Genomic DNA, 25495 nt, shown 5'->3' on the forward strand with positions numbered 1-25495 from the left:
AAAAACAGTACACTTAAAATAGAATAAAAAAGTCAAACAAATAGAATCTGAATATATTTCCAAATTTTATCAAGTTTGAAAGAAGAAAGGCTAGGAAGCATATATAAGACACGGTTGCTTCATATCATTAAAAAAAACATCCATTAATGGAATAATAGCTTTATTCTTTCTTTCTTTTGTCAACTTCAAGATGATAAACCTGTGGATAGTGTATACATAAATGTTTTCCTAAGAATTGCAAACAAATCTTAGCCTTGAAACGAAAAAAAAAAAAGAAGGAAAATTGCATCAAAGATAGCTATGATTTTCTCATGCTAAACATGAAAATTTTGTTCACGTCACATTCTTCGCAACCTTCCCGTGTCCTCCCCTTCTTTCTTGATTTTTAACAATAAGGGGTTAGCGAGATATGGGCTTCGTGATGATGGCAGAAAGACAAGGTAAAGCCATTACCAGGAACATGAAGAGGCTCAGTCATTCACTCTTAACAGATCGGTAAATGTAGCGAACAAACATCAGGGAAGAGCGGAAGCCTACTGTGCCGAGCATCAAGAAGAATGCATAGCACATGCAGGCATTGTAGCCCACAAAGAATGAAAATTGCAATAAGCCACTCATGCTTGATCTTGCGTAGAAGTAAATACCATAAGCAAACATGAAAATAGAGGTTGATCCTCCACACAGAACAGATCTGCATCAAGCGCAAAAATACGACATGTGTTTGAAATGTTATGGCAATGCAAGGGGGAATTAGGAAAAACAGACAATGAAACACTTATTTCAGATAATGAAGAGAAGCTACTTTAGCTGGATCCAGGAAGAGAAACTGAAAGAAATGAATGGAAAAGTTTCCAACAATAATCAGCATCATTTCTCATTCATAAAACCCTCTCATCTTTTTGCTCCTAGCCTCCAACTCAATACAACAAAATCCAACAAAGCTGTTATTTATTTATTCATTTATTTTTATACAGGGTCGCTGTTATTGAAGAAAAAACTATTTCAAAGTATTTGCTTCAATATATGGTTTTCTGATAACTTAAAAGAACCAGAAAATTGAGATCTTGCAGCCAGTTATAAACACTGATCAGTTCTAAACTATGTCACTTAGACTGAGGTGTAAGGGTCAGACATGGCTACGAGAACGGATATTTTCAGTTTTTTACAAGGTTTCAATGATTGGAAGGGTCCTTAGAGGATCATATTCCCGTACCCATGTTAGATTATGTCTAGGAAAAAATGAAGAGTTGCAGTGACATAGGTCCTAAATATATGAAGGTGGGCAGCAATAAAAATAACATAGCAACAAGATCTCATATTACAATGAAAGTTCTACATATATGAAGTACAGAAGCTTAGATAACAACCTTCATTAACATGCAAGTAGTTATGTTCAGTGTGTGTATTCATGTGCATTAAAATCCATGTATATAAAGTTGCAAGGGAACATACCTCCACCACCATTGATAATCTTCCACAGATAGCTGAATATATGTCAAACCAACACTTAATATCGCAGTGAGCAGGATGAGGATGATGAACATGATAAACAAAATGCTGGGAAGAGTGAATATCCTGTATCCCCACAAGCTCGCATATAAATGTTGTAACTCGAGGACAATGGCACTAAAAGGTAAGAAACCCCCAAGAAACATCTGACAAGGAGTTTTCCGGTACCATGCCAATGGTGGAATGTCTCTTGGGTATCTTTTTGTAGCACAAGGTGGCTGAAATTCAGACCTAAAGCGGTTTCCTATGACCCCACCCAACACAAGCAATGGAATGGTGAGAAAAGTGTATATGAGAATAATAACCATGATAGTACCAAAAGGGAGTGCGGCTGTTGCCCCATAAGATACAGCAACCACATTAAGGATGGAACCTATCACAAACAAGGGACCAGCATACATGATTCCAGCCAAGAGGACACTCCTTCCCTGAAAATTGATTCTTTTTATTTTACAAACAAGCAAAAAGGTTCCTTCAGTATGTGCAACGTTAAATTATATTTAAAACATTACCCATCCAGTTTCAGCAAACTGACAGTGGAAGGAAACCGTAGTGTACCCAGCAACTACAGATGTCAGAGAATATAAAATGACAAGTGCAGTGCAAAGTGTTCCACGATTGTATGGATAAAGGACACCAAGAGATACCAACACAAATAAGCAGCAAACTCTGAAAGGAAACGCAACAATGTTAAAAAGAAATCTCAAACTTTCATATTGGGATAACTAAACATAGCATTAGACCACGAAAGTCAAGAAAGGGCATATTTTTTAATCTAAATTTGATTGGAAAACTATGTCCTATAATGGCAATTCTTTTGAAGTATCGTAAATATAATACTGATCCATAGTGAAGGCACCCAATATGAAATCATAAATAGGTAGTTGAAACAGAAGGCAACTGGAAAAAGAAAGCAAAAGAAAGAGGAACATGAAGAATTTGAAGGTGAACAAGTTTAGTTTAATTAAAATATACCATTAATCAGCAAGAGGCAGTAGATCCCAGTGCATGTATCATACCAATCTTATGTCATTAGCCAACTGCCAACCCCACGAAGTGGAGAAGACTGTTAGTTATTCTTGTTGAACTTATCAGATATCAACTAGTATAAATAAAAACAAGATGCCAAACACTCGGGAGAAAATTAGTGAGGAGCTTACAACGTTAGCAGTTGAGTACCCATGCCCATGACAGCACAAAAAAGGGACTTATTTCGAGGATATCTAAATATGTCACCATGAATATATTTCCAACCAACCTCCCTGTCTTCTTCTTCATCATCTCCAGTTGAAAACCTGCTTTTCATGCATTGAACCTTAGCCTCAAAGTATAAAACAAGCAATACTATAGGTCTAAAACTAGTTCACATAGTCAACAATAGCATACGGAAAATTACGTTCTCAAGTCATTCTTCAGGCGCCGCACGAAAAGCAAGGCAAGTAATCCTATCAACAGCACAATAGTGATAAATGAGTTGATGAATGAAAACCAATGAATTTTCTGGTGAAATGGGAGGGATGAAGCCCTTGAATATCTATCCATTCTGGTATCAAAAGCAGCTGACGTTGTATTCCAGGTAACTGAATAAGTGAACTCAACATCAATCCCAACATCTTCTGTTATATCAACAACTCGATTTGGGTCACCAATTGCATGTACTTCTATAACATGGTTTCCATTATAAAACACATTAAATTCTACATGTTTGAACAGAAAATACTTGGGTGATTTGTCCTCAAGTGTCCAACCGTAATCTTCAATTTTCCCAACAAATCCCCAAAACGGTAGATCGTCATAGTACATCTGAAAGTAAAAATCGTTAATGACGGCATCTCTAAATTTTGCAACATCATCTCCTTGAAGCTTCTTGTGACACAATGTCTCTGCAACTTTGTTCTCCCGGTAGTTCAACTTATATAGAGCACTAGTCAAACGATCACCACTCAGAACTTCCCCGAGGGACTCCTTCTTTTGTATTACAGGATCTGCAAGCCACAAAGTGCAAACTTACAACTCCAAACTCCACAAGCTCAAAAATTGAAAGAGATGAAACCTCGATGCTACCTTTTAACTTTTGGCAAAGGAAAAAGACAATAAAACAGAGGAGGAAAAAAACATTTAAGTGATAAAATTGTGAGTTCCACAGTGTAACTATAAGATCCCATGACCCAGAATCTAGAGAGGCTTGGTTTAAAAACATCATCCACGGTGAATGTAGGATAATTTTATTTTAAACAATTTTCAATGTTACAACTTTAGAATTTAACCAAATGTAAACAAATGCTAATTTTGCATTACTCAAAGTTTATACAGATTAAAGTAGTTATGAAATTCTTCACCATGCATAATATCAAACTTAAGAAGTAATTCCGATGATTGTTGCTAACCTGGACGGCAAAATGGCAATTCATAGTATTGGTAAGTCTCACTGCAAAACAATAACAGTGTGGGTAGTAAAATGTAAGACCAGAAGGACTTAGTAGACGGAAAAGGAAATGGAAATTGGAAGTTCCAAGTAAAATTGGCCATTAACTTCAGCTAAGAACAAAAAGTTAACCTAGAAACATAATTATTTATCTCTCTCCCAAGGCAGCGTGTTCTTCAAAGTGGTTGTGTATTTAGTAATTTTAACCATAAAAAATCTCTAAAATCCCTTAAAGGGATTTGAATTGATATCTCAATAACCAGCACCAAGATGACTCGAGTTTTTCAGTATTGACCGACAACTAACATAAATAACAGGGTCATTGTCTACATTTAGTTCAGATCATATCCTTCAACATCCTTGTAAAGTAACTACTACACTTTCGTAAACCCAAAATCTTTTAGAAACAGTTGACTTTAAAAAATGAAAATCAAACTCTGACCCATCAAAATGTATTGATTCCCACATCAGTTTAAACAATACCCATTGCTTAGAAACACGTAATTAACTAAACTCCCAACAAAAAAAAATTGAAACTTGAGTAAAGATTGAGTTTTCATTGTTCTGGGAACCTGGGATTGTCGAGGGGGGCAACTTTATTGACAAATAAAGGGACATGATCTCCAACATTGTAGCGGTGATTGTTTGGTGATGATGCAACAATAGATCGTGGATCTGTTAACAGCAGTAATATTAGCAGTAGACTGCGATTAAAAGCTTCCATTTTACTCATTTCTTCCCAAAGCCGAAGACTTCAGAGTCAGAGCCGGGAATCGAACGGAAGCTGTTGAACTGAAAGACTTTCGATTTATTTATTACTGCTTCAAATGCATCGTTTTACTTCTTGTGCGTCGACAAACGCTGCGTTTAGTACTATTTTATGCTAAATATAAACTACCCTTGGCCTTATCTTTAAGGATCGTTAAACAACTTGTTTTTGTTTAAACTTTTTTTTCCTCAAGTTATATATGTATTTGGAAAAAAAATTAAGTCAATATACGTTAAGTGTTACTTTTGAGTAAAAAGTCAAAAGTTAAAAAATTATTTTATGAATTTTCTTATCATATTATCAATGATTCTAATCAATTAAAAGAACTCGTATTAATTTCTTTTTCATATCATTCATTCATACATTAATGTTTTTATTTTTCAAACCAATTTTTTCATTTAATGCATATCACAATTAAAAATTAAATTTAGAGACTACTTTTAAGATATTTCTTAATTCTCTTTTCTTTCTCAACAACACATCAAAGTTGGATATAAACATTAGTTATGTCATGAGCTCAGTAAAGACTAAATATCCGATTTTGATACGTATTGTTGAAGAAGAAAGGAGAATTAAGAATTTTTTTATAAAAAAACTTATAAATTTAATTTTAATCGTAATATGTATTAAATGAAGAAATCGATTTGAAAAGGAAAGTTTTAATTCATAAATGACATGAACAAAAGATTGACATAATTATTTTTAATTGGTTGAAATAATTGATGATGGGTGAAAAATATCCATAGAATAATCTTATAAAAATTTGGAGGCCTGCTTCAAATCAGTATCTGATGGAAGGTTAAGAATTAATTAACTGATTGAAACCTTGATCATCTGAAATATAGGCAACATTGGGCTCCCACAGCAATGGCAAAAGCCTTGATGCAGCATTTTGGGTCTCCCACCGTGCAGGTTCCAGAGCTGTCAAGTAGTACAATGCTTAAAATCATTGAATCTGAAAATGATTAGATAAAGTCTGCGTACATTAGTAATTGCATGCAATAGAGGGAGTGAGACAAAAGCCAAAAAGTATCTATTGAATCATATACAGTTTAGCTTACCTCCCGTCAAAGGTTTAGCCATTTAGAAATACTCGTTTGGACACGTGGTGTTGAGATCCTTTGCATGAGAACAACTGTTCTGTTCTTGAGAAGACAGAACAGCTTAGAGACATGAAAAAATTCCATGTATGCCAATGCATCTTTATATAGTACAGGATTGCTGGTGTTAGAAAAGAGTGCCAATTAAGGTTTTTTATGTTCTTCAGTTTCTTTTAGATTTGAATCTGTAGCATTTGTATTGGGGCTAACAGAGGAGGAAAATCCTGAAGATCTATAGCAGAGCTGTTGTTTTGAGGTCTTATAATGATGGGTCTAATGGCATGCATAAGCTTTAATCTAGATATTTTCCTTTTAATTTCTGAAGGTTCGTGAAACAAAGTCTCATGCTCATGGACATGGAACCGGTGATGAAGAGAAAATTATGACAAGAAAGCAAAAGAAGAAACAGTTGAAAAGTAATGAAGGAAAGGAATCTCCAAAGAAACCCAAGGTTGAGGGTAGTAATGATCAGTATGAAGCATGTTGAGGGAAAGTTTTGAAGCTGATAACCAGGATTCATCTGGTTATGATGCTTCAGTTGCCATCAATTGGTTAGTCTATTTTCATGCAAATAATTCATCAATGAAATCACCCAGAGCATTATAATCAAATTTTGTTTTCTGTTGGTAGCGTTGATATGTTATATGGACCACTAGAGAAGTGCCAAATATTCAATGGTGATTTGGAGTTTGATGGCAACCGCTATTCTTGCAAGGGAACTTATAGCGAGTGGTCTTCTTGTGTATACAAAACAAGAAGCCCCGCAATGAAGCAAGAACCACCCAAATTGCCTCATTCTGCCATGAATTCAGATATTGTTGATGTGATACAATCCCATTCTTGCACCTACTACTCTTTTTCTTTGCAACATCTTGCTCACGGTTGAAGGCAAGGGAGTTTTCACATTCATTTTATTTACACATTATATGTTTAGTAGTTATATGATATGTTATGTTCATGTGCATTATATCATCATCTATTGTTATGTCTTATTATCATATGTTATGCATTTTATGTTTAGGTTGCTAATTATGCATGAACACCATTATAATGTTCATATTCATTAAGTATGAAGCATGATAGTAGCCCCACATTCCTATACTTAGTATATACTATGCATTTGTTATGTATATCTTCATTCCTAGCTTAAACTATGTATATTCTATAAGTTTGCATCATTTCATAACTCATGCATATCCATACTTACCTTATGTGATGTTTATGTTAACTCATGCATTCATTCCCAACTCATCTTAGCTCATTAGCTCATCTTAGCTCATTTGCTCATTTGTATGATTAACATAGGCGGTAGAAAGAATCTAGATTGATTCTAGCTCACACATAACTTATTTGATTGTTTTCTTTGCTTACTTAGGTAAACACATTGGTGATGCATTACATGGTATCTCGGAGTAGTTAAAGGACAAGTATGGCAGCTCGGAATTAGCTCAAAGCATGGATAAGTAGTTGAATGAAGTTGAACGAGAGCAGAATGAAGTTGAACGAGAGCAGAATGAGCTGAATGAGAGTTGAATGTGTCACTAACTAGCTGGTTGAGTTATCTTAGCTCACACTCACCTAGCTACCTAGCTAATACTTGCCCTAACACCAAGTGACTACCATGGTCGAGCATGACATCTTCCTTAGGCGTGGAGCACATGAAACATCAAGGGAGGATCTTATGCATCAAGCTTACCATATAACTTAAGGCATGGAATACACATGACACCAAAAGAGAGATCTTATGGATGGCTACACACTATCCTACCACGTGACACCCTTTAAGCGCCCACATTCAAAATGAAGAGAGTTGTTCATTCGACCAAGGCATAATCATTCATCACGATGCCAAATTCGACCAAGCATCATTGCTCTTTACCCTAGCTGAACCAACAAGTGTATTTGTCTCATTTGTAATTAATTAATATGTCTTTATGAAAAGAAACAAAGGTTTGTCGAATCACCATGTTACCATTCAGTCGCACCCTTCCATTTCCTATAAATATTTAGGTATTTGCGTTGTAAACAATCATCCTTTGATCAGTAATATACTTGTAAGTGTTATCTTTTTTTTCTTAGTCCTTTTGTGACTTTATCGACTTATCAAGTAGCAATACTTGTGGCATCAACCCCTTCTATTTTTCATTGATACTTCTGGTTCCTAGGTCTTTATACCTAGTTAGTCAAAGTCCTTGTTTACCACCCCTTAAGAGAACATATAAAGTTTGGGTCTACACTCTTTAATATAAGTTCTTCTTTGAGTATTTCTTTAAGATACTATCATTCTATCACCACCATCATCATCCCATTTCTTTCATAAACCATCACCATGATCATATCATCTGAACCAACCTTCACTTTTTCATTTCAAGCCCACTTTCATCACCCTACATCAATTGTCATGCCACCCTATATAAAGTGGTATTCAGAAAATTGGTGGGAGAAGCAAAGTGCAACAAAAACAACAATAACTAGAACAAGTGAAGCCCTATCAACAAAAAGAAGAAAAAAAGTACAAAAAAAAGTGCATAAGTGAAATTCAAACAAGGACACTCTAAAACATGAAAATGAGTTCAAAAAAAAAGAAATTTCAAAAAGAAAGAACAACAACAAAAAAGGGTGAAAAGGCACAAATAACATCAACTTCAACCATCAAGTCAAGTAAACATCATTTTTGAAGACTTGCCTAGTAAGTAAACAAAAAAAGAGTGATAGTGAGGTTGTGAGTAACGTGCCTAGTAAGTAACATTTTATTTCATTTCTTTCTATTTCTAAGCCACCCTTTGCATTATATTTTGTTTCCCTACCCCTACTAACATTTTGCAGCTGATGCATACAAAGTAAGCCTATTTAAGAAGTTTTGAGTAAGTTTACAAAAGAACTTTGAAAGAAGAGATCTAGTGGAAAAAGGCTTGAGTGTCGTAAGATTAGAAGAGGACGTGTAAAGCCATTAAGTCTTAGAGTGTAAACACGAGTGGATTGAGTGACATTTCAAGTTTCTTTGGAGTGTTTTCGTGAGGCTTTGTGCGAGTACTTTGGTAAGGTCCTTATACATTTTCTTTTTTTATTTCACTAACCATGCCTCGAGAATCAGGTCAATCACCATGTGAAGAAGTAACTAACTTGCAAACACAAGCAATAATGTAGGAGATGGCAAGGTTAATCAAATTGGAGATTGAACCTCCATATGAATGAATTGATCATATTGAAGCATCCATAGGCGTTCCTAGAATGCAGACCCAATAAAGACAAGATAAGGAAGAGTATGAAGATGTGGATAATGTTGAATTTGACTAAGTCTCACAAGGTTTAAGAATAAACCATCCAAGGGAACAAAGAGGTCATTATTTCTTTGATGATAACTATAACAATATTAGAGTAAACATCCCTTCATTCCATGGAAAGACGGATCCTGACGCTTATCTTGATTGGGAAACCAAGGTGGAACATGTCTTTGAATGTTATAATTGTTTGGGGAAAAAGAAGGTCCAGATGGCAACCATGAAGTTCATAGATTATGCTCTTGTTTGGTGGGATCAATTGGTGTGCTATGAAAAGAAAAAGTGAATGCCCCATCAATAATTGGAATGACATGAAGGCTATCATGAGGAGGAGGTTTATTCTAGTCCATTACCATAGAGATCTATTCCATAAACTCCAGAATCTGAAACAAGAAAGTAGAAGCAGTGAAGATTACTACAAGGAGATGAAAATAACCATGATTAGAGCTAATGTTGAGGAAGATATAGAAGCAACAATGGCAAAGTTCTTATCTAGATTAAATCTTGAAATTACTAACCTTGTTGAATTGTAACACTGTGTAGAAATTGAAGAAATGGTGCACATGGCTATGAATATTGAACGACAACTCAAAAGAATGTCTTTAAATAGAGGCAAAACTTCTTTAAAAAAGTGGAGGCAAGAAGATAACAACTTCTGGAAACAAACTCCTTTACAAATCAAGGAGAATGTTGAGAATTCAAGGCCAAATCAAGCTGTGGAGAATAACCGAAGCAAGGAGAAACACACCAAAACGTCCGAGAGGACGAGGGATATAAAGTGTTTCAAATGCTTTGGGAGAGGGCACTTTGCTAGTCAATGTCCTAAACAAAACACTATGTTGCTTTTGGACAATGGAGAAGTTGCTTTTGACTCTAAATAACAAATTCAAAAAGAAAGAAGGGGGTGATAGGATCTCATTCTTGCACCTATTACTCTTCTTCTTTTCAACATCTTGCTCACGATTGAAGGCTAAGGGAGTTTTTACATTCTTTTCCTTTCTTTTGTTTACACATTATATATTTAGTGGTTATATGATATTTTATGTTCATATGCATTATATCATCATCTATTGTTATGTCTTATTACCATATATTATGCATTTTATGTTTAGGTTGTTAATTATTCTTTAACGTCATCATAATGTGCATGTTCATTAAGTATGAAGCATGATAGTAGCCCCACATTCCTACACTTAGTATATACTATGCATTTGTTATGTTAAACATTTATTCCTAACTTAAACTATGTATATTCTATAAGTTTGCATCATTTCATAGCTCGTGCATATCCATATAGTTTATGTAATGCTTATGTTAGCCCATGCATTCATTCCTAGCTCATCTTAGCTCATTTTCATGATTAACATAAGCAACATCAAGCGTTTGGATTGATTCTAGCTTACACATCACTTATTTGATTGTTTTCTTTGCTTACTTAGGTAAACACATTGGTGAGGCATTACATGGTAGCTCGGAGTAGCTAAATGACAAGTATAGCATCTTAGAATCAGCTCAAAGCATGGATAAGTAGCTGAATGATATCTGAATGTAGTTGAATGTGTCACTAGCTAGCTGGTTGAGTTCTCTTAGCTCACACTCACCTAGCTACCTAGTTAACACTCACCCTAGCACCAAGTCACCACCATGGGCGAGCATGACATCTTCCTTAAGCGTGGCGTACAAGAAACATCAAGGGAGGATCCTATGCATCAAACTTACCATATAACCTAAGGCATGGAATACACATGACACCAAAAGAAAAATCTTATTCATGGCTACACACCAGCCTATATGACACCCTTTAGGAGCCCAAATTCAAAGTGAAGAGAGATGTTCATTCGGCCAAGGCATAACTTGTGACCCCCTAGACCCGGCCTATGCATTTCGACTAAGTCTAGTGGATCACATTATGATTCTTAAAGACATTTTCTGAAACCGTTATTCAATCAATGTAAAATCACATTATAAATATCATGAAATAAATTATACCATCAAAACCCAACTTGTAAATATAATACCAATAAGTAATAAATTAATTTAAAATAGGTCTTCAAAATCAAAATCACAATAAACCGAACAGTAATAGCAAAAGTGTCATCATCCTAAAATATGATACTTTAAAATAAGGTCCATATCACCAAAATAATGTCAACTAGCAAGATAAAACATTACAATCAAATATACTTCAAGAGATATGTTGATCCTCCAAGTGCTCGAACCGATGTATCTAACCAACAGTATCTGAAAGGGGGAAAAACATTTTCGAAAGGTGAGCTAGGCTCAGTGTGTCCCAATATTACCTTAAAATCAAAATAGGTACATTAAACAAATCATAGTCCAGTAAATATCATAAATTCATAAAAGAGTTTAACTTTTGAAAATCATAGTTTAAACTCTTTTCTTGTACACCATCAGTAATTTCTAAAACTATTTTCCATATAGCTTACTCTAAGCACACAGCAAAAAGAAAGCCAACCTAAGGATAAGCTTTAGAGCTTGTATCCTTAAGCCCGTAAGTCCAAGTCCATATAGCTTACCTAAGCACACAGCAAGGGAAGCCAACCTAATGTATCTTGGGGCCCCAAGAGTCACATTAGGCCCATTCTGTTTATTAGCTTGATCAGAGCTATACTATTGTAATTCAATCCAAAAGTTCAATTGCACCGTGACACAAATTCCATAAATCATCACATTAAATTGGTGCATCAATAAAACAGTAACCAAAGAACTCAGTGTACCTCATATTAAAACTAATAAAATAGTTCAGTAATAATTAGGGAACACACCTCGATAATAGGTTCAAATAGTAGATCTACTGATTGCTGGTTTCACCACGCTCTGCTACAGTTTTTGAACCTATTTTATAATAACACTATATTACTTATGGGTAACATAAATAAATCTCTAAAATCATAAAATTTACGGGTCTTACAGGTGAATACTGACACACGTGGTTTAATTGATCTAGAAGAACTGGGTCGAGCTGTCGAATGATCCGGAGAGTCTCTTGTACCTTCAAACAATAATAATTTATCAGCCCCAAATCTTACTTAATTGTTCAAAGCTAAATTCTTAAGTATATAAGCATTTTCAGGGTTTGACTATCAATTTGGAGGATTTCGGGTTTGAATTTGGCCAAACGGATTGCGGAATCGGAATCAGGAAGACAAAAAACATAAAGTATGTCTTTTCGAAAATTTAAATTCTTGGTCAAAGTCAAAGTCAACCATCTTGACCGTCGATTTGGAGGCCTTCGGGTTCGAATTTGGTGAAACGGACTTCGGAAACGGATTCGGGACGTCGAAAACTATCAGAATAGGTATACTCGGAAAATATTTACGGTCGTTTAAGGGTAGGTCAAAGCCATTTAAGGCTCTGGTCAAAGAAAGTCAACGGTCAACAGTCGGGTCGGGTCAACGGTCGGGCCGGGTCAGGTTGGTCGGGTCGGGTCAGACCGGTCAAACCGGTTCAGACCGGTCAAACCGATTTTCCAGCTGCTCACTCTCCCTGCGGCGGCGCGTGGGGTCTTCTTCGGGCTCTAAAAATTATGGAAAAATTTCTAAAAATTATTTTAAGCGATTTTGAGACACTTACAACGATCGGTTCAAATTTTTGAACGGTGGAGAGCTTGATTTCAACAAATTCGAAACTTTGACCGCTTCACCCCTCCACTCGCTGGCGACGACGGAGAAATGGTGAACACCGGTGGACTCGGAACAATGCAAGGAACACGATGGTGCAGGAGGTGTCGAAAACCGATCAACGATTGGAGATGAATTTAAGATTTTCTCGGCGGTGGTGCTAAAAAAAACGTCGACACTTTGACTCGAAATTCACGGTGTTTGGCAGCGTTTCACTATAATTGGTTTACTGGGCTTTGTTCACGAGTCGAAGATGAACACGATGGTGGTTTCAATTTGACGGTCGGAGGTCGGACGACGTTGGAATCAGGCTTTGAAGTAGAGTGCGAGAGGATAAATTTCACAATTGTTTTCTGTTTTGAAAACAGAAAACCATACATACGTATATATCATATTTCTTGCCGACACTAAAAGGAGTAATTTAGAGCTTGGTCCCTGAATTTCCTTCACTTCTAATATTGCCTACAAGTTTTGAAAACTTTTAAATTAATCCCCAAATTTCACCAAATTACACCGATTTAAATTATTTTTTTTCGGGTTGTTACAATTCTTCCTCTCTACAAGAAATTTCGTCCTCGAAATTTACCTTATGAGAATAACTGAGGAAATTGAGCCTCCATTGACTCCAATGTCTCCCAAGTAGCTTCTGAGGGGCCTCGATTACTCCATTGAACTTTGACCATTGGGATACGCCTATTCCGAAGAACTCGCTCATCTCTTTCTAAGATCTGAATGGGCTCTTCCTCATAGGATAACTCAGGTCTCAGCTCTACCTCTTCAACCTGAATGATGTGACCTGGATCTGGACGGTATCGTCTCAACATTGATACATGGAAGACATCATGAATACGACTGAGCTCAGAAGGCAACTCAAGCTTATAAGCAACAGGTCCAACTTTCTTCAGAATACGATACGGCCCAATAAATCGCGGACTCAGTTTACCCTTACATCCAAATCTCAATACTTTCTTCCATGGAGATACCTTGAGAAAAACCTGATCTTCAACGCCAAACTGTATATCTTTCCTCCTTTGATCTGTATAAGATTTAGGCCTATCAAATGCCTCTTTCAGACGGTCACGGATCAATCTGACTGTGTCCTCTATCTCTCGCACTAACTCATGTCCCAAAGTCTTCCTATCACGCAACTTAGTCTAACAAATCGGGGTGCGACACCTACGCCCATAGAGTGCTTCATAGGGTGCCATATGAATGCTGGTCTGGTAACTGTTATTATAAGCGAATTCAGCCAAATGCAAAAAGTTCTCCCAGCTACCATGAAAATCAATTACACAACCCCGTAACATATCCTTCAGAATCTGAATTACTCTCTCAGATTGACCATCAGTTTGTGGGTGGAAGGAGGTACTATAATCCAATCTCGTACCCAAAGCCGTATGTAGCGCCTTCAAAAATCTCGAAGTAAATCTCGGATCTCAATCTGAAATGATAGATAACGGAACACCATGCAATCTAACAATCTCTGAAATATACAACCTCGCCAACTTGTCAAACGTATAATTTACCCGTACAGGAATGAAGTGAGCTGACTTTGTAAGTCTGTCAACAATCACCCAAATTGAGTCTTTTTTCGAAGGAGTCATAGGTAAACCAGTAACAAAATCCATAGTAATACGCTCCCATTTCCATTCAGGAATCTTGATAGGTTGTAACAAACCTGATGGATGTTGATGTTCCGCCTTAACTTGCTGACAAGTCAAACACCTCGCCACAAAATTCGAGATGTCCTTCTTCATGCCGACCCAATGATACCTCTCTCTCAAATTCCGATACATCTTATCTCCACCGGGGTGCATAGCATATGGACTACTATAAGCCTCCGTAAGTATAGTCTGCCTCAACTCAGTATCATCAGGCACACAATACCGACCTTTGAAGCATAAAACTTCATCCTGATCAAGGGCGTAATCTAAGCTTGTCCCTTGCTCTACTTGCTCAAAGATGGAAAGTAAGGAGCTATCAAGGGGCTGCTTAGCTTTGATCTCATCAACCAAGGTCGGCTTAACTTGTAATTCTGCTAACAGAGTTCCATTGTCATATAAATTCATCCTGGCCATTAAAGATCTCAACTCTGTTACCACCTTTCGTCTCAAAGCATCCGCTACAATATTAGCTTTACCAGGGTGATAATCAATCACACAATCATAATCCTTTAGAAGCTCTAGCCAGCGTCGCTGTCTCAAATTAAGCTCCTTCTGGGTCAGAAGATACTTTAAACTCTTATGATCCGTGTAAATGTAACACTTCTCTCCATAAAGATAGTGTCTCCAAATCTTCAAGGCAAAAATCACTGCTGCTAACTCCAAATCATGAGTAAGATAATTACACTCATGCGGTCGCAGCTGACGGGATGCATAAGCCACTACCTTACCTTCCTGCATTAGAACACAGTCGAGTCCTGAGTGTGACGCATCACTATACACTGTAAAATCCTTCCCGGACTCTGGTTGAATCAACACTGGTGCTTGAGTCAATACCGCCTTTAATTTCTCAAAGCTCTCCTGTTGTGTCCACCCCAGTCAAACGACACATTCTTCCTTAACAACTTTGTCAAGGGAGAAGCAATGATCGAGAATCCCTCAACAAAACGTCGATAATAACCAGCCAAGCCCAAGAAACTGCGAATCTCAGAGATATTCTTGGGTCGTTTCCAATTCACAATAGCCTCGATCTTGCTTGGATCGACCTGAATACCTTGCGCAGAAATAATATGCCCCAGAAACGACACTTCTTGAAGCCAAAACTCACACTTGCTTAGTTTGGCATATAGATGATGCCCTCTCAAAGTCCGCAGAACAATCTTCAAATGCTCGTCATGCTCTGCCTCAGTACGAGAATAGATCAGAATATCATCAATAAATACCACCACAAATTGATCCAAATATGGTCGGAACACCCGATTCATCAAATCCATGAAAGCTGCAGGAGCATTCGTCAAACCAAAAGGCATCACTAAGAATTCATAATGACCATATCTAGTGCGAATGGTCGTCTTTGCAACATCAGATCCTTTAACTTTCAATTGATAATTCCCCGAACGAAGATCAATCTTAGAGAATACAGTAGCTCCTCGCAACTGATCAAATAAGTCATCAATCCTGGGTAGTGGATATTTATTCTTGACCGTCATCTGGTTCAACTTCCGATAGTCAATACATAATCTTAGCGACCCATCCTTCTTTTTCACGAACAGAACTGGAGTTCCCCATGGTGAAGTACTTTGCCGAATAAATCTTCGATCGAATAATTCTTGCAATTGGACCTTCAACTCCTTAAGTTCTTTTGGAGCCATGCGATAAGGTGCCATAGAAATAGGTGCAGATCCCGGATAAGTCTCTATCTCGAACTCTACCTCTCTATCAGGAGGTAAACCAGGCAACTCCTCTGGAAAGACATCAGGAAACTCGCTAACTGTACGGATCTCTTCGATCGTGGACAATGAACCTTTAGTGTTCAAAATACAAGCAATGAAAGTCTCATATCCCTTCCGGATCATACGATCAATTTCCATCGTTGAAACTATATTAGAGAGATAGCCACGCTGTTCACCAATTAACACAACAGTCCGACCATCCGAAGTCTTTAGAGTAGCCCGCTTGTATTCGCAATCTAGATTTACCTTGTGTTTATTCAACCAATCCATCCCAAGAATTAGATCGAACTCCTCTAAAGGAAGCTCCATAAGATCAGCGAGAAAAATTTCTCCCTGAACCTCGAGAGGACAACGCCGAAATACTTTATTCACTAATACCGCTTGTCCTACTGGACTCGTAACTGTAACAATATTTTCAGTGTTCTCGATCGGAATCTGAAGGTTTCGAGATACCGAGCTCGATACATAGGAGTGAGTGGAGCCATTGTCAGTAATGCAAAGTATGGGATAGAATAAATAGTAAATGTACCTGCAATAACCTCAGGCTCATCTCTGTCATCCTGACGTCTAGTGGCATAAACCAAAGCTGGCTGTCTAGTCTCAAAAACTGTTGGCCCTCTATTTTGCTGAGGTCGGGCTCTACTGTCAGTCCTGGACGCTGAACCACGAGTCTTTCCTTGACTATGATCTCTAATTGGGGTCTGTACTGTAGTATGAGAACGCACAGGAGTCTGGGTAGCGGTCTGCTCAAACGAAGCTAGCTGAGGACAATCCCTCCGAAAATGACCACTAGATCCACACTGATAGCAAAGACCCATCTTCTTACGATACTCTCCTGTGTGTTGTTTACCACAAAACTCATAGAGGAACCCATGATAATACGACGAGGAACCGCCTCGACTGCCAACTAACGGTGAGGATGTTGCAGGCCTGAAACGTGTATTGCTTCTCTGAGGGACTGAAGTACGAGTCCTTTTTCCGGACTTTGCTGATGACTCAATCGGGCCTGAAAATTTCTTAGATCGTTCCTGTTCAACACGCTCTCTACCAGAAGCTAAAACCTCCACCACTTCAGCATCTTTGGCTCTGCCCACCAGCACATCAAATATCTCATCCTGATGGGTTACAATTTGCATACGTAGCTCGTATCTGAGTCCAAGGGCAAATTTACGACATCGATCTCTCTCAGTAGGTACCATACTGAATCCATACTTTAGCAACTTCAAGAACTCGATCTCATACTCAGAAACAGTCATGTCTCCCTGAACCATGTCTTGAAACTACTGACGTCTCTGAGCTAAGTAGCGCTCTCCCAGAAAACGACTCCGAAAGCGATCCTTAAAGAAATTACAGGTCAAACGATCGGTAGGAACACTACTGGTCACTGACTCCCACCAAGTGTAGCCATTGCCATCTAACATCGCCACAACACCCTGATATCTCTTAGTTGAGTCTAAACCCAACTGATTCATGCGTCTCTCTGTATCCTGGAGCCAATCCTCAGCTTCAGTAGGAGCTCCACCAATCTGTCCCCCAAAAGTTCTTACTTCATTGGCAATCAAAGTCTACGAAATATGAACCTCTGATACAACACCAGTAGCTCTGACTGTTCCCTGTATCAACTGCAGAAATTGTCTACCAAAATTCTCATCCAAAGCAACTCCGATAGACTCTGACTCAATATCGGTCGCTCCTATGATCGGTGTAGTCATGCCAATACAAGCGGCAGGAGGCAGATTCGTTGGGGTCGTAGGAGCAGGATCACCTATCGGAGGTGGGGGATATACTCGTATCTCATCGATCGGGTCTGCAAATCTAGCCACTCGACCTCGTCCACGATTAGTTCGACGACCACGTCTAGCACTCATTTTTTTTGTGGATCTCGAGTTTACTACAGGAGATAAAACTTAGGGATAGACAAGCACTTGGAGTCTCGAACACAGTTAAAATCTTAATAACTTGTGACATGGCCTTAGTAACTTGTTTTGTAAAATATTTCTAAAATCGTATTTTCAATGTGGACTCATACATAGTCCGAGGGTTAAAAACCTGGCTCTGATACCAATAAATATGACCCCCTAGACCCGGCCTATGTGTTTCGACTAAGTCTAGTGGATCACATTATGATTCTTAAAGACATTTTCTGAAACCGTTATTCAATCAATGTAAAATCACATTATAAATGTCATGAAATAAATTATACCATCAAAACCCAACTTGTAAATATAATACCAATAAGTAATAAATTAATTTAAAACAAGTCTTCAAAATCAAAATCACAATAAACCGAACAGTAATAGCAAAAGTGTCATCATCCTAAAATACGATACTTTAAAATAAGGTCCATGTCACCAAAATAAAGTCAACTAGCAAGATAAAACATTACAATCAGATATACTTCAAGAGATATGTTGATCCTCCAAGTGCTTGAACCGATGTATCTAACCAGCAATATCTGAAAGGGGGAAAAACATTTTCGAAAGGTGAGCTAGGCTCAGTGTGTCCCAATATTACCTTAAAATGACAATAGGTACATTAAACAAATCATTGTCCAGTAAATCTCATAAATTCATAAAAGAGTTTAACTTTTTAAAATCATAGTTTAAACTCTTTTCTTGTACACCATCAGTAGTTTCCAAAACTATTTTTCATATAGCTTACTCTAAGCACACAGCAAAAAAAAAGCCAACCTAAGGATAAGCTTTAGAGCTTGTATCCTTAAGCCCGTAAGTCCAAGTCCATATAGCTTACCCTAAGCACACAGCAAGGGAAGCCAACCTAATGTATCTTGGGGCCCCAAGAGTCACATTAGGCCCATTCTATTTATTAGCTTGATCAGAGCTATACTATTGTAATTCAATCCAAAAGTTCAATTGCACCGTGACACAAATTCCATAAATCATCACATTAAATTGGTGCATCAATAAAACAGTAACCAAAGAACTCAGTGTACCTCATATTAAAACCAATAAAATAGTTCAGTAATAATTAGGGAACACACCTCGATAATAGGTTCAAATAGTAGATCTACTGATTGCTGGTTTCACCACGCTCTGCTACAGTTTTCGAACCTATTTTATAATAACACTATATTACTTATGGGTAACATAAATAAATCTCTAAAATCATAAAATTTACGGGTCTTACGGGTGAATACTGGCACACGTGGTTTAATTGATCTAGAAGAGCTGGATCGAGCTGTCGAACGATCCAAAGAGTCTCTTGTACCTTCAAACAATAATAATTTATCATCCTCAAATCTTACTTAATTGTTCAAAGCTAAATTCTTAAGTATATAAGCATTTTCAGGGTTTGACTATCAATTTGGAGGATTTCGGGTTTGAATTTGGCCAAACGGATTGCGGAATCGGAATCAGGACGTCAAGAAACATAAAGTATGTCTTTTTGAAAATTTAAATTCTTGGTCAAAGTCAAAATCAACCACTTTGACCGTCGATTTGGAGGCCTTCGGGTTCGAATTTGGTGAAACAAACTTCGGAAACGCATTCTGGACGTCGAAAACTATCAGAATAGGTATGCTTCGAAAATATTTACGGTCGTTTAAGGGTCAGTCAAAGCTATTTAAGGTTCTGGTCAAAGAAAGTCAACGGTCAATAGTCAGCGGTCGGCTCAGGTCGGGTCGGGTCGGTCGGGTCAGACCGGTCAAACCGGTCGAAACCGGTCAAACCGGTCAAAACAGGTTCAAAACCGGTCAAACCGGTTTTCCAGCTGCTCACTCTCCCTGCGGTGGCGCGTGGGGACTCCTCCGGGGCTCTAAATATTATGGAAAAATTTCTAAAAATTATTTTAAGCGACTTCGAGATACTTACAACGATCGGTTCAAATTTTTGAACGGTGGAGAGCTCGATTTCAACAAATCCAAAACTTTGACCGCTTCACCCCTCTACTCGCCGGCGACGACGGAGAAACGGTGAACACCGGTGGACTCGGAATAATGCAAGGAACACGATGGTGCAGGAGGTCTCAAAAACCGATCAACGATCGGAGATGAATTTAAGATTTTCTCGGCGGTGGTGCTAAAAAAAACGTCGAGACTTTGACTCAAAATTCACGGCGTTTGGCAGTGTTTCGCTATAATTGGTTTACTGGGATTTGTTCACGAGTCGAAGATGAACACGATGGTGGTTTCAATTTGACGGTCGGAGGTCGGACGGCGTTGGAATCAGGCTTTGAAGTAGAGTGCGGGAGGAGGAATTTCACAATTGTTTTCTGTTTTGAAAACAGAAAACCATACATATGTATATATCAAATTTCCTGCCGACACTAAAAGGAGTAATTCAGTGTTTGGTCCCTGAATTTCCTTCACTTCTAATATTGCCTATAAGTTTTGAAAACTTTTAATTTAATCTCTAAATTTCACCAAATTACACCGATTTAAATTGTTTTTTTTCGGGTTGTTACATAACTATTCATCAAGACGCCAAAATGAAGGGATTCCAACACCATTCAACCAAGCATCGTTGCTCTTCATCCTATCCGAACCAACACCTATATTTGTCTCCTTTGTAATTAATCAATTATGTCTTTATGAAAGGAAACAGAGGTTTTTCGAATCACCATGTTACTATTCGACTACACTCTTCCATTTCCTATAAATACTTCATTGTAAACATTCATCATTTGATCAATATACTTGTGAGAGTTATCTCTTTTTCCTTATTCATATTGTGACTTTATCGACTTATCAAGTAGTAATACTTGTGGCATCAACTCCTTTTATTTTCCATTGATACTTTTGGTTCCTAGGTCTTTATACCTAGTGGGTTAAAGTCCTTGTTTACCACCCCTTGAGATGTCATATAAAGTTTGGATCTATACTCTTTAGTATATGTTCTTCTTTGAGTTCAGTCATATCGTCCAAACCAACCTTCACTTTTTCATTTCAAGTCCACATTCATCACCTTACATCAACCATCCAAGCCACTCTGATTTGAAGTCAATTCTTATTTTGTAGGTTGTTTGCTTCCTTCTTAGATCCACAATTAAACGTAAGTTCTCCCCACATCATGATGTAAATTTCTCTTATTAATCTCACTGATTTTATGTAACAAATCTGACTGAAGTTCACTAAGCTCTATAATTTTATTTTTCTTCTTCTCATAGTTTCTAATGCAGTAATATTGGAAATCCAAGATAGAAAAACATGGAGGGAAAGTCTCAAACTCAATCATTGGTAATCGTTTTCACTATTGTAAAACGTCTGAATTTTATGATGCCTATATGTTCTTGTAAGCACCAATATTTTATCCCAAAAAATGTGTTTTCACATAAATTAATAAAAGGGGTCCATACCATGCACAACTACTTTCACCATTTCTTTAAATAAATGCCCCATCTTTTGCCCATTGTCTCCCCCAGTTGAAGAACACCAACAACCACACCATGCTCCACTAGCTCCCATGTGTTGTTGCCACATCCACTCATCTGCAAATAATACCAAATATCACCTAAATTAGCCATCCACTACAAATCCACTAAACCAAATCGAACCTACTCCACCGAAAATCCATTAAATCTGTTAAAAAACACAACCCACGTACTCGATGCCAGATCATTCAGCAATAAAGAAAAAAGCATAAAAAGGGGGCTCTCGATCAGAAAAAGGTTAGGGGAAGAAGGCCATTCGAACATGGAGAGGGTTCATGAACAAAAGGCAAGGGGGAATGAAAAAAAACAAGAACAAATAGCCATTGTAACAAGAATTTCATTCACCGTTGTATTGATAAACCAAGGAAGCAATAGAAAGTAAAGAACAATTTTTTTGGGTATTTTCTATCCTTATTTTGATTTATAGTTTTCTTTATGGGTGTTCTTATTTCTAAGCAAAGTAAAAGTTATGAGAAAAGAAAGAGTTAGTTTGTTACCTTTCTTTGCTAATCCAGTCTTCAGCCGTGGGCAGTAGAGGTAAATCGAGGGTCTCGATTCGTATTGGTTAGCTTAGAACTTATCTTGGCAGTAGAGGTAAATCGAGGGTCTTGACTATGGTAATCGTCTTGGAGAAAGAAATAGTGAAAGAAAGAAAATACAAGAAAAAAAAAGAGAGTTGAAGAGGAGAAGAGAATCGGTGTTGGTGGGTTTGATTTAACAGAGGTGGGGGTTTGGTTATTAGGTTAGAGTTTAATTTAATATTTAGTTTTTTTTGGATGAAACGACATAGTTTAAATGGGGTACATGGTATTTCATTTTGTGAGATTGGGTTTATTTCCTAGGTAATCACGCATGTTTCCAATTTAGTTTATTTTAGTCCACAAAATATATTTTTCATGAACTTTTAATTTCATTTTCATATTTTACACATATTTTATTTTGATCCCTGGTTGGAGTCAAGTTATTTTTTTGTTTGTTTTTACATTTTGTTTGTCATTTTGAATTTTTTGTCCATTATAATCCTATACATGATTAGGGATTTATTTTTTATTTCAATGTTGGTAATTATGTTAATTTATATTTTGGTCCCTTGTATTTTTTTGTGTCATGACTTATGGTGGTTTGCATGTGACTTAATATTTATATAAAATAAATTTACATATATGTTGTGCATATAGTTTATTTTGTGTTTATTAATTATTGTACATGTATATCATATTATAATTAATATATGTGTAAATCTATATTTATTTAAGGATTTTTTTATATATATATATATATATATATATATATAAATCAATGCTTGTTGTACAAATGATGCCTCATGTCTTGTATCACGTGTAATACACTAATTATGTGTGCTAGAGTGATTTTACATTTAATATTATATATACAATCTTATTATATATGTTTTGTATGGAATCATTAAATGTTCTACACGTGTAATATATGTGTGCTAAAGTGGCTTTGCATTTAATATTATATATACAATCTTATTATATATATATATTTTTTGTATGGAAGCATTAAATGTTTTGATATATGTGTTACCCTATGATTAGGGTTTTATTTAATTAGTTATTATATTATTTTTCATATTGATATATTTACATAAGTGCAAGTATACAAGTGATTAATTACAAATTCTATGACATTTTTTACAGTAATTTTCGCATGTTACCCTCATATGCATAACTCGACTTATCATTACATAATTGGATTAAGGGTAATACCATTTTAATTTAAAATTGTTTGGAGTGGATTGTCTTATCCCATTAGAGGTCTATTTTTATCGATTTTAAATTAGAAGTGTATCACATTAATGACACTTAAAAAATTGATTAATCACTTTAAAATTTGGGAATGGAAGAAAAAAATATTTGACTATTTAAATTTATCGAGAAAAGGTTATTATAACTCATTTAGGATCTGGTCTCGATATTTTTAAATAATCGAATATTCTTTATCTTTCTAAAAGCATGGTAATTTTAATTTAATCTGTTTTGATGCTTTCAAATATTATAAAATTCACATATATGTTCTTATGGGGATCAAAAGTCAAATTAAAATCAAATTTGTACATTTCGTTGCAAAGACATTAATTAATCGACGAGGTACCAATTTAGGGCGTTGTGGGAGTGTTAATCCTTTCCCACGTGTAACCGACTCCCGAACTCGTTTTAATCGAATCTTTGGTAAATACATACCAACTTTTGTCTTAAAAATGATTTTTTTAAAATTATTTTTAAAAGACGTTTTTAGGTATTCAACCTACCTAACCCAAAGGTTGATGGCGACTCTATCCAATTTAATCCAAATAAATACAAAATTGACCAATTTTCCAAAATTAAAGTCATAAATGTTTTTAAAACAATAACAAATTGTTCCGCCGAAAAACGATTTTGATAGCATGGCGACTCCACTGGGAACATTGTTTTAGAGAGTCAGGTCGATAGTCGATTAATTGATTGTCTTTGCAATTGATTGTCTTTGCAATTGATTGTTTTTTCAATTGAAAGTTATAAATTCATTCTAATTTGGTTTTTGATCCCCCTATTTGGTTTTAATATTGCTTGTTCAGAAGTTGATTAACCAATAAATAGTTGTACTGATATGTTTGCTAATGGTTTCAGATTAATTATGTGTTTAAAGAGGATTGATCTTTTGAGTGTTTTGTGATTACGTGTTTTTTTATTTTTTTCTTTTCCTCACACACTGCACAGTTGCATTATCACGAAATGAGCTAAAACCTCGCTCCGTCCTATTTAAGTAGGAGTGAGAGATTACTCTCTCGTGAGGTTTTCATCTCCACATGGGATAGTGGATCACTCCTGGAGCTCACGTCTTATGATCCTCGTGAGGTTTTCACCTCCGCATGGACATTAGGAGGTGTGTTCCCTCGAAATTGAACTCGATCCCAAAAGCCTGTGATGGGCCATGATTGAGGGTTCGGTAGCCCAGGGGGCACCGGTAAGGATAATTCGAGAACCTATTACTTTAGAACCGAACCCAGCATATAACGAACATAAAGACAAAACTTAGGTCAAGCCTAACCCAAACTTAGGAATCTCGTGAGGAGGGTATACAAGAAAAGCTTTTTTGAGTCATTTATTTTTATTTTTTCGAATAAATGTATGTGAACTAGAGATCATGTGGTTAGGTTTATTTTTTCAAACAAGTATTCGAATTAGATATCATGCAGTTAGGGTTTTGATATTCAAGTAAAGCATGAGAGTAGATATTATGTTCGGGTAGGATCTGATAAAGCATAATTGGGTACCCAACATGTGAGGGTAAGATTCTTTAACAAATTATTATCCCTGATTAATTGATTAATGTTTACTAACTGGTTTTCTTCTGTCTTTGTTTTTTTTCTCTTGCATTGCACTATCCATTTCATGGTGTTGATTTGGGATCGATTTCCATATATAAGGCTAGTAATATGGAACGAAAGGTTCAGAAAGAGGTTGAAGACAATGTAGATATTAAGTCCTAGTTGACCGACAAAGACAGTTTGATACCTAGGTACGTGTCGGAGATGTTTGGCTACACTCACATCAATGTACGTCAGAATGATTTGAATGAGCTAAAAGATATATGAGGAAGATGAGAGCAAGCTCAGGCGAGAGTTAAGCGAAGAGAGGACCTTATTGCTTGTTACTTAGGACATGCTCGGGGAATCGCACAATATTTGGTCGACATATCTCAGGAAGCTGCTGCTATAAGTGAAGAACTGTATCTCAAGGCTGAAGAAAACCAGAAGATTGTGGAATTGCTAGCACATATACAACAAATAGGAAAGACAGTGTAGACTTATCTGTGATATGTTTCAACTTTAGAATTGAACGTCGTTTCTAATATAAAGAGTTGTTATAAGGAATCGCTCCAGGATCAACACTCTGCATTTTGCATATGCATCATTTTATTATTTTTTGCAATGCATTTTTATTTTTCTTACACTGCACTTTATTAATTCATAATCATATAT

The 25495-nt window shown here is 36.6% G+C and overlaps 1 protein-coding gene across 1 annotated transcript; it reads right to left on the bottom strand.

Annotated features, from left to right (window-relative positions):
* Window positions 1-204: 204 nt before the first annotated feature.
* LOC120179941 (transmembrane 9 superfamily member 5-like) lies at window positions 205-4743 on the bottom strand. Its single transcript, XM_039185392.1, has 7 exons — window positions 4507-4743; window positions 3897-3937; window positions 2906-3494; window positions 2670-2804; window positions 2022-2178; window positions 1453-1937; window positions 205-691 (listed from the first exon to the last, which is right to left on the bottom strand). The coding sequence occupies exons 1-7, from the start codon at window positions 4665-4667 to the stop codon at window positions 475-477; spliced, it is 1785 nt and encodes a 594-aa protein (XP_039041323.1). The 5' UTR covers window positions 4668-4743; the 3' UTR covers window positions 205-474.
* Window positions 4744-25495: the final 20752 nt, after the last annotated feature.

The sequence above is a fragment of the Hibiscus syriacus genome, unplaced genomic scaffold, assembly GCF_006381635.1.
Source record: "Hibiscus syriacus cultivar Baekdansim isolate YM2019G1 unplaced genomic scaffold, ASM638163v2 tig00003715_pilon, whole genome shotgun sequence".
Taxonomy (NCBI): domain Eukaryota; kingdom Viridiplantae; phylum Streptophyta; class Magnoliopsida; order Malvales; family Malvaceae; genus Hibiscus; species Hibiscus syriacus.